The sequence below is a fragment of the Prosopis cineraria genome, unplaced genomic scaffold, assembly GCF_029017545.1.
Source record: "Prosopis cineraria cultivar Desert tree isolate PC_DT_omini unplaced genomic scaffold, ASM2901754v1 PC9, whole genome shotgun sequence".
Classification (NCBI taxonomy): Eukaryota; Viridiplantae; Streptophyta; class Magnoliopsida; order Fabales; family Fabaceae; genus Prosopis; species Prosopis cineraria.
Window position 1 is genome coordinate 30,182,402 of NW_026555340.1, and position 16,169 is coordinate 30,198,570.

At 34.8% G+C, this 16,169-nt stretch overlaps 1 protein-coding gene across 7 annotated transcripts; it reads left to right on the forward strand.

The window, feature by feature from the left end:
- Positions 1-2,368: 2,368 nt before the first annotated feature.
- LOC129319343 (ADP-ribosylation factor GTPase-activating protein AGD1-like) lies at positions 2,369-12,030 on the forward strand. Of its 7 annotated transcripts, none has more exons than XM_054964377.1 (20): positions 2,384-2,624; positions 2,806-2,990; positions 3,970-4,070; positions 4,469-4,539; positions 5,016-5,078; positions 5,662-5,706; positions 6,420-6,485; positions 6,606-6,653; positions 6,807-6,902; positions 6,990-7,031; positions 7,584-7,796; positions 7,903-8,034; positions 8,148-8,372; positions 8,452-8,538; positions 8,627-8,962; positions 9,645-9,790; positions 9,877-9,952; positions 10,813-10,951; positions 11,041-11,287; positions 11,611-12,030. In XM_054964377.1, exons 1-20 carry the CDS (start codon positions 2,580-2,582, stop codon positions 11,714-11,716), a joined length of 2,469 nt encoding a protein of 822 aa, XP_054820352.1. In that variant the 5' UTR covers positions 2,384-2,579; the 3' UTR covers positions 11,717-12,030. The 7 variants fall into 7 exon arrangements, with proteins under 7 accessions (XP_054820358.1, XP_054820352.1, XP_054820351.1 ...); XM_054964376.1 differs by having other exon boundaries at positions 2,385-2,624; positions 10,786-10,951; XM_054964379.1 differs by having other exon boundaries at positions 2,386-2,624; positions 2,914-2,990; positions 10,786-10,951.
- The last annotated feature ends 4,139 nt before the right edge of the window (positions 12,031-16,169 follow it).

A 16,169-nucleotide genomic window follows, 5' to 3' on the forward strand; every position in this document is an offset into this window, starting at 1 on the left:
GGTCGGGTTTCTCCATGATCACAAGAGTTTACATATATCCAAATGTTAAAAATCCTGCATGAAAGTATGGTGAAAGAATCTTGTACAATATCTGGAGCCAATACAGCTCCTGGAACATGGTGCTTGATGGATTCCATTAAGGGGTCAAGATTATGGTAATGATGTCTAACATTCGAACAGTACCTGAGGGAAAATACCAGATCAATGATGCGGTAAAATACTCATCATTTGATGGACCGACACTGGCAGTGACTAGTAGGCATACGTTGTTAAAGCTTAGCGTCATGATTTTTTACAACGGCTCACTTGGCGCCACTAACCCCCATTTTCTGATAGAAATATAGAATTAGCTCATGCTAGAGTCTATACTTTGTTTTAGGATGTAGAATAATGTCAACTTACTCATCAATATTAATATAAACTTTTAATAAAAGCAAATTATATTATTCACAAGCAACGAAGATTTTGTCACTTATGTTTACGTTTAATTTAGGATATAACAATCATCGAAAGATGTGCTGATTAGTGGATCATCGTACTGAGTCACACTACTTGAAGTAATCTAGCGGAAACTCCTTTTAAGACCCCACCCACCCTGATAATTCGGTAGATGGATGAAAATAAAACAAGTGATGGGACGAAAATGATAAAAAAAAAATCAATAAATATTGGTTCAATTGATAATGAATTAGTTTATAACCTTAAAGATTTAAACCAAGGTTTAAATCGATGTGATAATTTTGTTAGTAGATAATATATATAAGAATCTTTATAAATTGTTTTTTGAGTTCGGAAGCATATTTTAATTTGGATGAGCTCTTAGATCCAAATCACTTAAATTTTTTTATTCCAAGAAAAAATTGATGAAAGAAGGAAATGGAAGTAAGGATTTTAAAAAATGAGGGTTGCTGAAAAAAGTTATTGTACAGACTTGGGCATTAGTGACCCATTCCACTTCTGTAGTTACAAGTTTGTGCAATGTGAATTAGAAGGGGAAAAAGAAAGATCACCACGCGCCATCTCTTGGAATGAGACAAAAGGAAAAAGAAAAGTTACTTGCAACTATGAGCAGCATCTGTGACTTTTTGCTTTTCTTTAATCTTTTCCTTTTTGAGTGTAAACGTTTTTCTTTAATTGAAATATGCGTGTTTGCAACTAAAATTTTCGTGTTGTTTGAATTTGAAAATTGACGCTCGTTTAAATTTGACAAAAAGAGAACTGAAATAAGAAATATCATAAAGCACCGCTACTCGAAATATGTTTCCAGTTTCCACGTGCAGGAAATATATTGGTTTAGATTTTTTTTTCCTTAAAAAAATTGTCAAGTAGGAGCAAAATCCTAAGCTTAAGCTTGAAAGGGCAGAAATAGTGTGCGGGCAAAAAAGGAAAAGCAGAGGGGTTGGGGCTGTTGGGGGGTAAACTAAACAACAAAAGCCTGAAAGCTGAGACGAGGACTGCTTTGGATGGGTTCAGCCCTATGTTGTGAAGGCAACAATCGCAGAGGCAGAGAACGATGGATGCTTCTTCCATTATTCAACAACTTTTGTTCTGAGAGTGAGAGTTGTCTGTGTACTCACAATTACCTCAACACCGCAGCAGAACATGCCCAGCTCTCCCTCTCCTTTCTAACTCCGTCCCTTATGGTCAAACATCTCATGCCAATTAAGCCAAAAACAAAAAACAAAAAAACAAGGAACCCAAATCTTTTAATGTTGATAAATTTTTTTTGGCTAATTGTGTTAATTTCTCTGTAATCGCTCGTTTTCTTCATATTAGAAACTACTAAAATTATACACGCTGACACACTTCTATTAAAAACAATTTTAATGGTTTCCGAATAAATTCTATTTATAAAAATGTTTGTGAATAAATTAATAAAATTTTAACCTAACAATTGACTCCTCGAAGGCTTGCTTCCTAGATGGAAATGCAAGACACGGAAATTTTTCTCCAACAATGACCGTTAACCCTGTTTATTTCATAATCCATTATTGCCGTAAATTGAATAATATAACGATTACAACAATCTCTGAATTCTTCTGACACGTAATTTCTTTTTGTTTATTTTATTTTTGTCGCTTTCTTAGAATTAATTAAAAAATATGTAATCCCATAAATAGATCTGACGTCCAACAAAATCAATGAGTTATATAGAGTCGTAGCAGCAAGACAAGAGGCGGACCACCATTTCGTTCTGGTTTCTTTTTGGACAACACCATTTCGTTGTGTTTGCACGTAAGACGGCATGTCGTGGCACGATCAAGAGAGAGAAAGAGCAAAGCAGTTAGAAAGAGAAAAACAAAAAGGCGGGTGAGAGATTTCGAGCGACAGACACGAAAATTCGCTCCCCCTTACTTAGTCATCAACTTTCATCTGCATTACACACTCTCTCTCTCCCTCCCTTTCCCTTCAAATGCGCTCTAAATAATATTAATTTTAACTCAACTACATCCAAATGACCCCTCTCTCTATAGAAAAATTATCTTCATAGCAATTCTTTTTCTTTGCCAAGAACAAAAAGAAGACGACGAGGTCGAAGAAGAAGACGACGACGACGAATATTTATTCATTTTTCGCAAATGCATTTCGCTAAACTTGATGATTCGCCAATGTTCCGGCAACAGGTTCTCTGCCATTATTCTCGATATTGCGCTTTTATTTTTCAATGGAACGATTAAGTACGGATAAAGCATTCATGTAATTGCGGTTCTTCCAATCTCGTATTGTTATGAGTGTGAGATAGTGGTTTTATGCATATATTGTGTATTTCTATTTATGAATCTCTTAATTGGTGTTATTTGCAAGTTAACTCGTTGCGAAGGGGTGCTTTTGAATGTCAAACACCTCGAAAATGTGTCTTATGGGAGAGCTGCGCACTTATGGAACGCTTATTTTGAATGGCTATGGATGCAGCTGCAATGCTTGGAAGAAGGTGTAGATTCATTACGGGCGAGATGCCAAAAGTTCTACAAAGGATGTCGGAAGTACACGTAGGTTTTGCTCGTGCAAATGGTCTTATTTATTGAACTTCGCACTCACCCTACATTTCCCTTGTTTTGTTACCATTTGGATGTGTTGCTTTTACATTCTCTTGCACGTGTTGTGAATTTTCATGTATTATTACTTAGTCTCAGAAAGATTATTATGTGAATAACTTGGAATAAAGGTTTAGAAGCACGTGAAGTTGATATTAGTGGAAGGAGACCCCCAATACTTATCCCACCCACCAAGGAGTTGTAAGAAGGACTTCTTTCAACCCAAGGGAGACCCTAATCTTTGTTACGCAAGCAAGAAGGAGGCACCGTATGATGTCTGAGTCTGTCATTGAAGCCAAACTGTTACGAACTATTTAAATTTCTCTTGTCCTAATTAAGAAAGCCGCTACTAGTCAGAAATAATTTAAGTTTTGCGAGCAAACCTTGAGTTCTGCATTGAGGAATGAGATAGTTCAAGGACTCTTTAAAGTCCTCTACTAAACTCATCTTCCGAACTAAGTCTGTGAATAAATCAAGAAGCTGAAAAATTCTCAGTCTCTCTCTCTCTCTCTCTACACACACACACACACACACACAGAGACAGAAACTGCTTGGTGGTTTCAGTGCATTTTTCTTGCCAACATTCAAACTTGAGATAACATAAATCCACCAAGATAGCCTTTTGCTCACCTCTCTTTGTAAATTTTTGAAAATTTGGATGCAAGAGGAAAGATATTTCCGAAGAGGAGAGTGCTTGAGGTCTTGAGTTTTTTCAATTATCACATCAGAAACAAGCAATATTGGGAGGGGGGACTTTTCATAGGAGTACACTGATTACATGTATTGCTTATATTATGCCTGAAGAGTTTAGATCAACATTTTTGGTTCAATGAGGCATGATTTTGATCATCGCAGTTGACTAAACTAATGTCTAGTCACATTTCTCATGTTCTGTAAAAGAATCTTATATCTAGATTTGTTTAATGTTTTTTAGGGAAGGTCTTGGAGAGGGATATGATGGGGACATTGCTTTTGCAAGTGCCCTCGAAACTTTTGGGGGAGGGCACTGTGATCCACTCTTTGTTGCTTTGGGAGGTAAGTCTCGTTGCTCTCCTTCCTCATCCTGCACTTTTACTTTTAATAGCTAGAATTAGAATGACTTTGCTTGTGGTACGCTTTGATGAGATGATAACTGGAGATGCTCATGCTTGAGGTTTTACCTACGATTACATGTTAGCCCTGAACTGACATGAAAATTTAGGTTGAAGAATACAATGTATTGCTGCTGAAGGTTTTTCTATTTTTGAGCATGATATATTTAGGAAATGTGGTCATGGTTGAGTTATTCTAAAGCATTTCCCACTTATCTCTCCATCTAGCTTTTCTAATTAACATGCTTCCTTCTAATATAGTGTAACTGTTTTAATAAATATGAATCCATATGATGTGTATCTTGTTGTTAATTTTGATTAATTGATCTTCGGAATTCCCAGGACCTGTTATGACCAAATTCACCATTGCTTTGAGAGAAATCGGCACCTATAAAGAAGTTTTACGGTCTCAGGTTATAACTAGTTTAGTTTTGTCAATCATTTTGCCATTTTGTTGCTTTTCATTTACTAAGGCTAATACTTTTTTCTAAACTAAGCTATATACTTCCTTTATGGCCTCTTTTCCACACACAAATCCTCCAGTTTTGTTCATGGCTTGTGACAAGTTGTTTTGACCAGTGATTGTACTTGTACATATACACGACCTTTGTTAAAACTTTTGGCTATCTAGTCTTTTGACTACCCAACGCCTACCCTGATAGTACTGCTAAGGAGTTGACCTATGCTCTTGGATGCCAGGGCACCAAGCACAGGCATTTTGGATGCCTTTGAGATCTAAGAGCCAGGATGAAAATGATAGTGTGCCAGATAGCTCCATAGTTTTACAAGCACTGTTTCTTTTCTCTTTTTTCTCCCTAGTTGATGTTGATTTGAGGTGTTTATTCCAACTGATATTGCTGTGCTAACTATACTTAATATGACTGTTTAGGTTGAGCACATGCTTAATGACCGGTTGCTACACATTCTCAATGTTGACATCCAAGATGTTAAGGTAGAAGCGTAACACGTTTTCATAGTCTGTGTACATTATGCCCAAAAAAAAAATTGAATGCATATACTTTTTGTTTTGGGCAACTGAATGTATATACTTTACTTTATAGGCTTATGAGGTGAAGTCACTGGATTTTATCAGTTAAAAGTTTTTAAATGACTAAAAGGTGTCCTTTTTCTTTTGCTATCACGTTCTTTGAAAGATCTCATCCCATATTGAGTGGTTGCTTCAAGCAATCTTATCTCAATTGAAAATTTAATGGAGAGAAGAGTCAATTTCATTTTATTTTATTTTTTTTGCCAAAAGAGTTTATTTATTGTTATGATAACATAGGTTTTAATAGTTCAAAATTAATGATGATTGGCAATCATGACTATTCTAATCAGTAAACACTATACTAAAATAATTTCATCTATCAATTTAGACCATGGGGACTGACTTTGACTGATTTTAGTTTCAAATGGAGCTACTCTTTTATAACAATTAATGCTCCTGAAGTTGGTTTTTGTCTGCAACAAAATTTCCAGATTATTATGTCTTCATATAACTAGTATCTCTTTTAATGCTTTAGTGATGCTTGTAGGAAGCTCGAAAGCGATTTGACAAAGCTTCTCTTGTATATGATCAGGTATTTCTCATTTTCCTCTAAATGTAGCACTAGCACAGCATTTGCACAATACATGCAGTGATTTTTTCTTCTATGATTTGTGTATGATTCTTGAGCTGTGCGATTTACAATGAAAGAAATATATGTACTTATTTTCATTTATTCTTTTTTTTATCTTTCCTTATTGAATTGATTGAAACTCTCTCTTGATCATTTATAACAAGAGCCGGAATATTAATATAATTTTTGTTTCATAAATCACGTACAGCCAATTTCTGCATTGTTGAGAGTTAAATATTTTAAGGGCGCCTCAAATTTCTTGAAGGAACGTGTGTACAAGTGAAATATCTACATGTGTCGGTTTACAACATCTCTGATATGAGACAAGTGAGATAGAAGAGATAAATGTTAGAATAAAAGGGTAGGCTTGTAACTAACAGTCAACGATCTTACTTGTAAGCCATAAAAATCTGTTAGCCTTCCTCTTGAGTATACAAGGGAGGAATTGGCACTTATGTGCATCTGGGAATAATAAGAAGGAATTATTGGCAAGTCTGTACCAATATCCTAGTCACTTGTTGAATTATGTTTGTTGGCGCTCCTAATTTCAACTGTTGAGAAATGATAGAAAATGTCATGTCAGAATTTCGTAAAAGAAAGATGCAAGTTTTAAATTTAATGTTCTTAAAGGAGATAATTTATAACAAGCATAAGGTGTGCATTTTATGCTTCAGGCACGTGATAAATTTCTGTCATTGAGAAAGAGCACTAGGATGGATATTGCTAGTGCCATCGAAGAGGTATGTCCAGTTTATCTGTGACATGAAGCTTAGTTAAAATTTTGTGCAATAATTAACTCAACAGCTTGTCATGGGTTATCATGTTCCTTGTAAATCTAATGTGGTAGTGAGACATTCCAGGAATGGCACATTGCAAGAGATTCATTTGAGGAAGCCCGTTGCAATCTGGTAATTTCATTCCAAAACGTTGCTATGAAAGTATGAATGAGTATCAGATGTGTGTGTTTGAGTCTTAACAGCATTGTGTGTGTGTGTGTGTGTGTGTGTTTGAGTCTTAACAGCATTGTGTGTGTGTGTGTGTGTGTGTGTGTCATCGTACAGGTTAGTGCTCTAAATAATGTTGAGGCCAAGAAGAGATTTGAATTTTTGGAGGCTGTCAGTGGAATTATGGATGCTCATCTTCGATACTTTCAACAGGTATATGACAGTGATATGTTTGGCGCCTTTTCTTGTCAGTACTGCACTTATGCTGCTTCTTGAAAATGAAACGTCTTTCTCTTGCAGGGATATCAGCTATTGCATCAGATGGAACCTTTCATTACTGAGGTTTTACCACCAGTTCATTCGTTCTTTTGCTTATAACTTGACGCTGATTGTACATATAGTTATTTAATCTGAAAAGTAGATGTATTTTGCATATCGTTTTCCCCCTTAAAACATAAACCTAACAGCTGAAACAGCATGGCATGTGGTTATAAAAGATAACATGTTAAAAATTACAAGTGCAGTGTATTCCTGAAAATTTTCTCCCTTGAATGATTGACTGGATCATGCTTGATGTGATCCATGATCTTATGCCACAGTGAAATGTATTGAGTATGGATGGAAATTATTATTAGTGTGCCTGATTTATTTGCAGAATGGGAGACTTCTTTCCCTGCAGGTGAGGTTCATATAGAAGAGTAAGAACAAAACAAATTCTGTTAGTTGTTGCAAAAGTGAGAAACCGTTAAATGTAATTGTTCTCCGTGAGATGCTAGTTATTGTTGCAGAGTCAGGCTTCACAACACCAACAATGATGCAACTCTCTTAACCACGTTTTTCTCAACTTAATAATGGGAGGGTTTGAATTCCAAATATAACTTGGCTGGGTTTCAGGTTTTGGCTTATGCACAGCAGTCAAGAGAAAGTTACAATACGGATCAGATCTCTCTAAATGAAAAAATGCAAGAGTACAAAAGACAAATTCATCAAGAAAGTAGATTGTCTTTAAATGGTCCCAATGGTTCTCCTGGAGACTGTGTACAGCCTTTTTCTAGGATATCAAATGAAGTGGTAGATGCAGTAAAAGAATCTGCTGCAAATGGGAAGGTATTTAATGTTTTCCCTCTCTCTCAAACAAACTTGTACTTACTCTACATATTTTCATTTGAGACCATTTCATTGGCTATTGTTCATCTAAAATTCACAATTTTAGGTTCAAATTATTCGGCAAGGATTTCTTTCAAAACGCTCATCCAATCTGAGGGGTGACTGGAAGAGAAGGTATTTTGTTCTTGATAGTCGAGGAATGCTGTTCTATTATCGCAAACCATGGAACTGGTCTCATGTAAGTCACCAACTAAAGTTAAATTGTAATAAGTCTCCATCATATTTCAGGCTAGGTAATGCTCATTTTTCATCAGCTTCTTTTCTTAGCAAATTTTGGACATGCCTTTTCAGAGCAGCAATCTACCATCTGTACAGAGAAATAATGCCACTGAAAATGGCTCTGGAATTCTGAGCCGGTGGCTTTCTTCTCATTATCATGGGGGTGTCCATGATGAACGATCTGTGGCACGTCATGCAGTGAACCTGCTTACATCAACAATTAAGGTTGATGCTGATCAGACAGATCTAAGATTTTGCTTCCGGATTATTTCACCAGTAAAGAACTATACATTGCAGGTATTGGTTCCAAAAATAAGTTCAGAAATAGTTTAGAGTTTTATTACTACTTCAGACGTACTAAAGTGAGAGAATGCAGGCAGAAAATGCAGTGGACCAGATGGATTGGATTGAAAAAATGACAGGAGTAATTGCTTCCTTGTTGAGTGTTCAGTCGGTAGAAATGGTACGTAGTAGATTTCTCTCTTAAAATGTATCCCTTGATACCGGTGTTATTTGTGATTGCTATAATCACGAAAATAATTATATGACAGCCTCTCACAGCTGACTCTGAAAGTGGTGGCTGTTCCTCTTCAAGTAAGATTGATATGCTGGAAAACTTTCAAGACGATGATCAACCAATGAGTAAGGAGTGTGCATCCAAGAACATCACTTCAAATAATCATTTGCGTGAATATAAAAGTTTTCAGTTGCATAAACAGAGTATTAGAGGTGAAAAACCAATTGATGTTCTTAGAAGGGTAGGTGGAAATGAGAGATGTGCTGATTGTGGTAAACCTGAACCAGACTGGGCATCCTTAAACCTCGGTATTCTCATATGCATAGAGTGTTCTGGCATTCATCGTAATCTTGGTGTACATATATCAAAAGTAAGTAGTTCAGGTTGCACATCTAAGTTTATTCTTAGCAGTGATGTTTATGTCTCGTGTCATACTAACATTTACTAAATAAAAGCTAAAGATAGGCACAAGGACCTTTGATTTGTTATCTGAAAGCACTCACTATAAGATAACAACTGACCAAATATTATATGTAACTGCCTATTTCAAAATTTTCTATTTACATTTTGCATGGGAGACAGATCATGGCGGCCATTCATTATGCTAAAAGGAAAATCCTTTCTGAAATAAGGAGAAAGTAAAATTACGTAACATGACTTTTAAGATTGGCAAGGGCCAAACACTGCAAAATGTGAAGAAAAAACGACTGCAATTAATAGGTCCAAACTACACAACTCTGCTTAACACAATCTTTTAAATTCTAGGAACTTTATATCCAGGTTGGGAATAACAGTAATATTGTGTGACTATAAATAAATGTTTGCATAAAATAAAATGCAGTAGATTGAAGAAATAATCGCTTACCAGTTGTCTTCAAGCCATGCAAAAGGGCTCTTAATGTGAAGTAATACCTTTATTTTTGCTCCCCTCCCCAAAACCCAACAATTCTGTTTAAAATTTTGTACGAGGATTTTATTATTATTAAAAGGAAATTTTTTTTCTCTAGTTGATCCTCATTTTTGCAGCTGAAGTGGAAAAGATATTTTTGCAGGTAAGATCACTGACTCTTGATGTGAAAGTCTGGGACCCTTCTGTCCTAACTATGTTTCAGTCACTGGGCAATCATTTTGCAAACTCAGTTTGGGAAGAAACATTGAATTCAGCAAGTGAAATGCAAGCTGATGATGCAAATGTTGAGTAAGTGTTTCCAAAATTTATGGGTTTAATTGTTTGGACTTGTGTTTATAAGGGCTATAGTAATGTACTTCATCCAACATCGACAGAAACAGATTATTCCGCGTGAGGAAACCAGAACATGATGATTCTATCTCATTAAAAGAGAGGTTCATTCATGCAAAGGTAATATTAAGGAACTATAGGTTTCTATCTATATCATGTTGATGCTAAAAGAAATTGATGAAGTTTACAAAGCCATCATGCAAACAATTCCTAGCTCTGTTGTTAGCTTAAGGAAGCATTATGTCATCGTATCTTTCTAGTTTGGCATGCATAAAGATTTCCCAACGAGTAGCCAGGTGATTAAATAGTCCACTCTTGATCATCTGCTTTCTGAGGTATCACATACAAACTTATCTTTGGTACTCTATATACTGGTCCCTGCATCCTGTATGATTTGCTGGTTGCTTATGTTGTGACCTATATAAAAATATATTATGAGTTAGCTAATTGGTTTGTTAGAGCATTAACCTTCTTGACCAAGGTAAATAACCTTAGACCAAGAAAAAATTGGCATACAATTTTACAAGTAAATCAGTGGCCAAATTGTCTGGGTTTGTTTTTAGTGTAGATTTTTGCCAACTTGTTTAGGCGTTTTGAGTGATGTGCTCTAGTTTTCTCTTAATTTCTCAACCTTATTTCATGGAGTTTAATGTGATTTTTACATGTTATTTCAGTCTATCACATGTGAACAGCCGAAAAATTGGGCATCCATTCTTTATCTACACATTTTAGATATGTGAGAGTGTGCACTTCCACTCTTTGTTCCTTCTACTGCGAAAATAGTAGTAATTGCTGACACTGTCTTCCTTGTATGCTTCGCTTATTTAAACTTAGATGTTTGTTACTTTTTCTGCTTTGATGAAAAAGCTTCTGGTAGTTGGGAGATAGGAATGTTATCGTATGATGTAATATCTTGTCTGAGAGATGTAACTAGATGCTTTCCCTTAATGCAGTATTCTGAGAAAATCTTTGTCGATCAGATAAAGGATAACAACCATCTCCTTTCAGTGGCGCAACAACTGTGGGAAAGTGTTTGCGCCAATGATAAGAAAGCAGTGTACCAGTATATTGTGAAGTCTGATCTGGATGTCAATGCTGTCTGTGGGCAAGAATATTTTGGTATGTCTTAATCTCACCTCTCAACTCTAGGTAAGGCTTTAATGCTGGCAACTTAGTGTGCCCATGGTTGTTAATAAGTGACTTTGCAGATGACGCTTTTGACATGCCTTCAAGCAATTCAAAATCTTCAGCCAAGAGTGAAAACCAACCAATAGAGGATATACTTGATGGTTCTACTGTGCTTCACCTGGCATGCCTGACTGCTGACATTGCCATGGTGGAGCTGCTCTTACAATATGGCGCAGACATTAATGCATCCGATTCAAGAGGTCGCACACCACTGCATTACTGTATTATCAGAGGGAAGAATGCAACTGCAAAATTGCTTCTGATAAGGTAATAGTATAATCTGTTATATGTATGACTTCAATGCGGCATCATGCCCAATAAGATCTAGCTGCCTCCTTTCACTACCACTCCGGCAGTTATTGTTTTTCTTAGTTTGATGTGCTGAACAGTCGAATGCATGCTGTTTATTCTGGTTGCCAAACAAGTAACTAAACATGCAAACATATTGATATTTTTTTTTTCCCACTAGCATGTACTCATAACATGCTTATAAGTCCATCCGCAGTAGGTTCAATCTATCAATCATTTTTATAGACTAAATTTACTTAAGAATTTCTTATCCAATCGAAGTGTTTGCCAATTATTTGCAGAGGGGCGAATCCACATGCGGCAGATGATGAAGGCAATACTCCTCTTAAACTTGCATCAGAATCCGCTTCTATTAGCAATGATGTTCTCGCCCTCATTACAAGATGACATCCCTACTGAGAGCATATAATATTTATATAGACACAAAATGGATGTCGCTGAATCGAACCTATCAGACGTTAGTGCCATTGCACTCGAGACTGCCCAATGATCTTGAGGAGAAAGAAGCAGCCTTTGACATGTAAAGGGGCAAGAATTGATCAGTTGGCCTTCCGGGCAATGTGTGCATAGTGTATATTACATGATATTGTCACCTGGATTGACGGATGTGATGGGTTGTTAGTTGGAGAACAGTTCCATCCTCTTTAAATTTTGGGACTGCATTAATTTATTAATTAATTAAAAGTTAAAAGTTATTTTTATCTTTTAATTTTATCGAAAAAGTTATTCAGCAACCTAAATTTAAATATGAATGAAATATTAAAAATTTACTGCTCCATGCCCTGATGCTAATGTGGCTGAAAAAATCTGTTAGTGGTCCCGCTTTTTGCTTCACTTGGTTTTTTAATAATAAAATAAATTGTGGGCCTCTTTTTATTTTTTTAATATTTTTAAGGAAATATACATTTGAGTTCCTGTATTTTATTTAAGTTTGATTATAGATTTTTATATTTTTTTAATATTTTAAGTCCTTTATGAATGAAGTTATAGAAATTTAGAACAAAAAAAGAAGATGGAGAGATTTATAATTTCAAAAAAAAAGTGTTGAGACTTAAAGGTATATTTTTCAAAAAAAAAGGTTTCTCTCTTTCTTTTCTCTTCTTTTCTCTACCTTTCTCAATCCCCACCATTCATTAAATTTATAATTAAAATAAATTTATTTAATAAAATAAAATGAATGGTGGGGATTGAGAAAGGGAGGGAAAAGAAAGGGCGGAACCCCTCTCCCATATTTTTCTAATTTTTTTTTAACACCTCACTCGTCTCTTATCTCATCTTCCATGTCCTCGGTCCATCTCATGTCTCTTTTTTAATTTTTTTATAATAAAATATTATAAAAATTAGTCCCACATTCCCACCCCAAATTTTCTAATTCGACACCATCTGATTAGTGATTACCATGCTCCCCCCTAATTTGTCAGAAAAAATTTAAAGTCAGGCTTGAAAAGAAATACTTTTTTTATGTTCGAGATTTAAAAATTAAGGCTAAACTTAAATACTTAAATAAAAAAATTATTTTTAAAAAATATATAAAATATCATAAATATTAATTAATTGTCTAAATTTTAAGTCATTTTATATTAAAATAATATATATTTGAGTCTCATATATTATTTAAGTATAAAAATTATAAAATAAAATGTTTAATTTTAAAATAAAAAATTAATTAAAAATAATTTTTAAAATAAAATTTGAGCATTTTCAAGTTAGCTATTCTGGCTTTTTAGATAGTTGGTTTATTTCGATTCGGCCTATTTAGAATCGGTTTCACTCGTCCAATTCCCAACTCTAACTTTCACCCTCCCCCCCCCCCCCTCTCTCCCAACAATGAACCACGAAGACGACGCGTGTGCCCTCGCCAACAATGAACCATGCCTTTTACTCTTCCTTCTTCGTGGCATGATCAAGAAGGTCCTCTAACAATTTAAGGAAAATTGTGATCAAGAACATTAGAGAAACATATTCAGAGTGAAGGACCAATCAATTATGATTTACCAGATAGGTCCTAGCCACGATTACTTGTCACTGTGAAATTACGTTATTGCTCCTAACTATATTCTGAAACAAGAGTTCCGTGCCTGTTTGAATCTCGAATCTCCGCTACGAACTTTCCTCACGGCCCCCTCCGTACTCCTCTGTACTTGGTTTCTCTTGGTTTATCTTCCTGAGCGACTATGGAGAGGTGGGAGATCGGAAGACGTTGAACAAGAAGGCGTTTGAGAGTGCCATAAGCGAACTGAGCAAGTACGCATCGGATGGAGGGGCTCAACTGTACGTTCCGCCGGGGAAATGGCTCACCGGGAGCTTCAACCTCATCAGTCACTTCACACTTTATCTTCACGGAGACGCTGCAGCAGTAGTTGGAGTTGAAGCCTTCGTGGTCGACAGCCATAGAGGAGAGATGATTGACAAGAACATCAGCCAACAGTGTGGCTCGGTTTCCGAGACGTTTAATGTACATGGAGGAGCGAGAATGGCTACCGATGTCTAAAGGGAAGAGAAGAGAGGTGATTTCATTCGAAGAATCTCAACAGGTCCAACGTCGTGTCCCCAGAAGAATGTCTTGTCGCTGATTTCATTCTCCACTATCTTCAGAGCTTCCATGGCTTCCTCCACAACCTTCTCGCGCTCCTTCTCCTCTCACCAGAACGCTTTCAACCAAAGTTGCCATGAAAGAAGTGAGCCGGGGGGGGGGGGGGAAGTGAGAGGCGGTGCGGACGGATAGAGAGTGGTCAGAGAGAGCTGGTTAAAAGAATAATAATAAAAACAACATACTTTTTTATCCTTTAATTGTATATAACGATTAAATTTTATCTTTTAATTTTAGTTTTTTTAAATTTAATATTATTAATTTTAAATAATTATTTTTATGATAATTATTATTATTTTACAAAATATAAATTTAATAAAATAATACTTAAAAATATTTTATTAATATTTTAAAATTTAATATAAAAATTTTTTGTGATGAAACTATAAGTATTAGATCTGAAAGATTAAAAATGAAATTTATAAAATTAAGAAATTAAAATAAAATTTTATATAAAATTAAATAATTAAAAATATTCTTTAATAAAAATAATATAAAAAATGGTAGTTGGTGAGATCCAATAATAATACATCAGGGTACTTAAACTTTAAGAGTACGGGAATTTAAATTTTAAAGATTCAGGGACAAAAATTACTCATGTGGAGTTTAAGATACTCAATAATCTTTTGGGTATAGTTAAGATGTAAAAATAATCTTTAATCTATTGATTAATTGCAAATCAGCATGTATCGTAAGGAGGAGTGTGACTTAGCAGCATGTTTATCGTTTCACTTGCTGAAAAATTCACTTTGGTACGTGACAAAGACGGGAAATATGCACACCAGTGAGTAATAGAATTGATTTCTTGGGAGAATGATATTTTCAAAGGACCAACCGGCTAGAACTCATGCCCACTGTTTCAGGTTCTGCCGAAGCACCAAGCTCATGAGACAGGAGTAAGCCAGTCTCCAATAGAAGCTCCTGAACCGTGATTTCTTGAGCTGGCAGGCCTTGTTATAGTGGTTTTGACCTATGGTCTTTCTCCACATATGATACGCAAATCAGATAAAATATTGTGTGGATGTTTTTATTTTTAAAAAATATAGGACTTCTAGGATGTGTGTGCATATAAAATTAGCAAAACAAATTAAAAATATAATTGTAATTAAAAAAAATCAAACCAAGAGCAGGACTATATCGTGCTTTGATAGTAATAAATATTAAAAAATATATATAACCATAATTATTATGATTTATATATAAAAATAAGTTTGTCACTCTTAAAATTCTAATACGATCAAAATAAACCTATTCATCATCGTTAGTGTACCTATTAGCATCTCCTTTATAAGGATTTCTAGCAAGATTAAAAAGCAATCTAGAGGGATAACAAACTCTAACAATGAGAGCCCTTTCTTTTTGGGTGAGAGCAATGAGGGCTTTAATATCACAATTTTTAACATAATTTAATTTCTAAAAATAATACCTTGATGTTTTAATCTTCATCGATCAAGGTTTTAAAAGTATTAGATGTCTATTGAAAATTAAGAAAAATATTTTTTTTCAAAATATTTCTCACTTGTCCAAAAGGTATCCCGTCAAATAACTTCTTTCTTTCTTTCTTGTCATTGTTCATGAGAAAGTTAGGAGCACTTATGCGCGATGTCCCTACATTAAACGAGAAAAGCGGCTGAATTACAGTAGACGAGAAAGAAGACCTCAATCCCTAAGTCCAATCTTACATCGATAATTCAATATTATGCTGGTATTGTCGTAATCCAATAGCAATTTTCTGTCATAATCACATTTCAACTATTTAATTAAAGTGTAAAGTGAACAAATGCATATATTGTATTCCCTCTTGTATTTATTATAAGACATTTTTAATTGTTTCATGCATTTTAAAAAAATTTGTTTTTTTTATATTATAAAAAATGAGATATACTTTCATTTTTACATTTAATTTTAAATAATAATACAACTGCATTATACGCCTTCATGCCAATCAATAAAAGGATAAAATTGAAAATGGTTTAATTATTATAAAATATCATGCATTTTAAACTAAAAATTATTTTTAAAAAGTGTCCTACATATAGGATCCTAGAGTATATAGTAAGATCAAACTATGAGGGGTTGCATGTAATGTAAGTATATTTTGCCCACTTTAGCAATCAACTTTATGGATAGCAACATCCTTCAATGGCGTCTTGTATGTCTATTTAGATAGTGGATAGCCAAAAATGCATATAAATTTATGACGATATTATATTGTTGTATAGAGATGACAAAAGAATCCAGCTTCTGATC

Bases quoted from the DNA above. Each gene is read 5' to 3' on its own strand.
- LOC129319343 (XM_054964376.1), top strand. From the start codon at position 2,580: ATGCATTTCGCTAAACTTGATGATTCGCCAATGTTCCGGCAACAG. The intron at 2,625-2,805 runs GTTCTCTGCCAT...GTTATTTGCAAG, and splicing joins CGCCAATGTTCCGGCAACAG to TTAACTCGTTGCGAAGGGGT. The intron at 2,991-3,969 runs GTAGGTTTTGCT...AATGTTTTTTAG, and splicing joins AAAGGATGTCGGAAGTACAC to GGAAGGTCTTGGAGAGGGAT.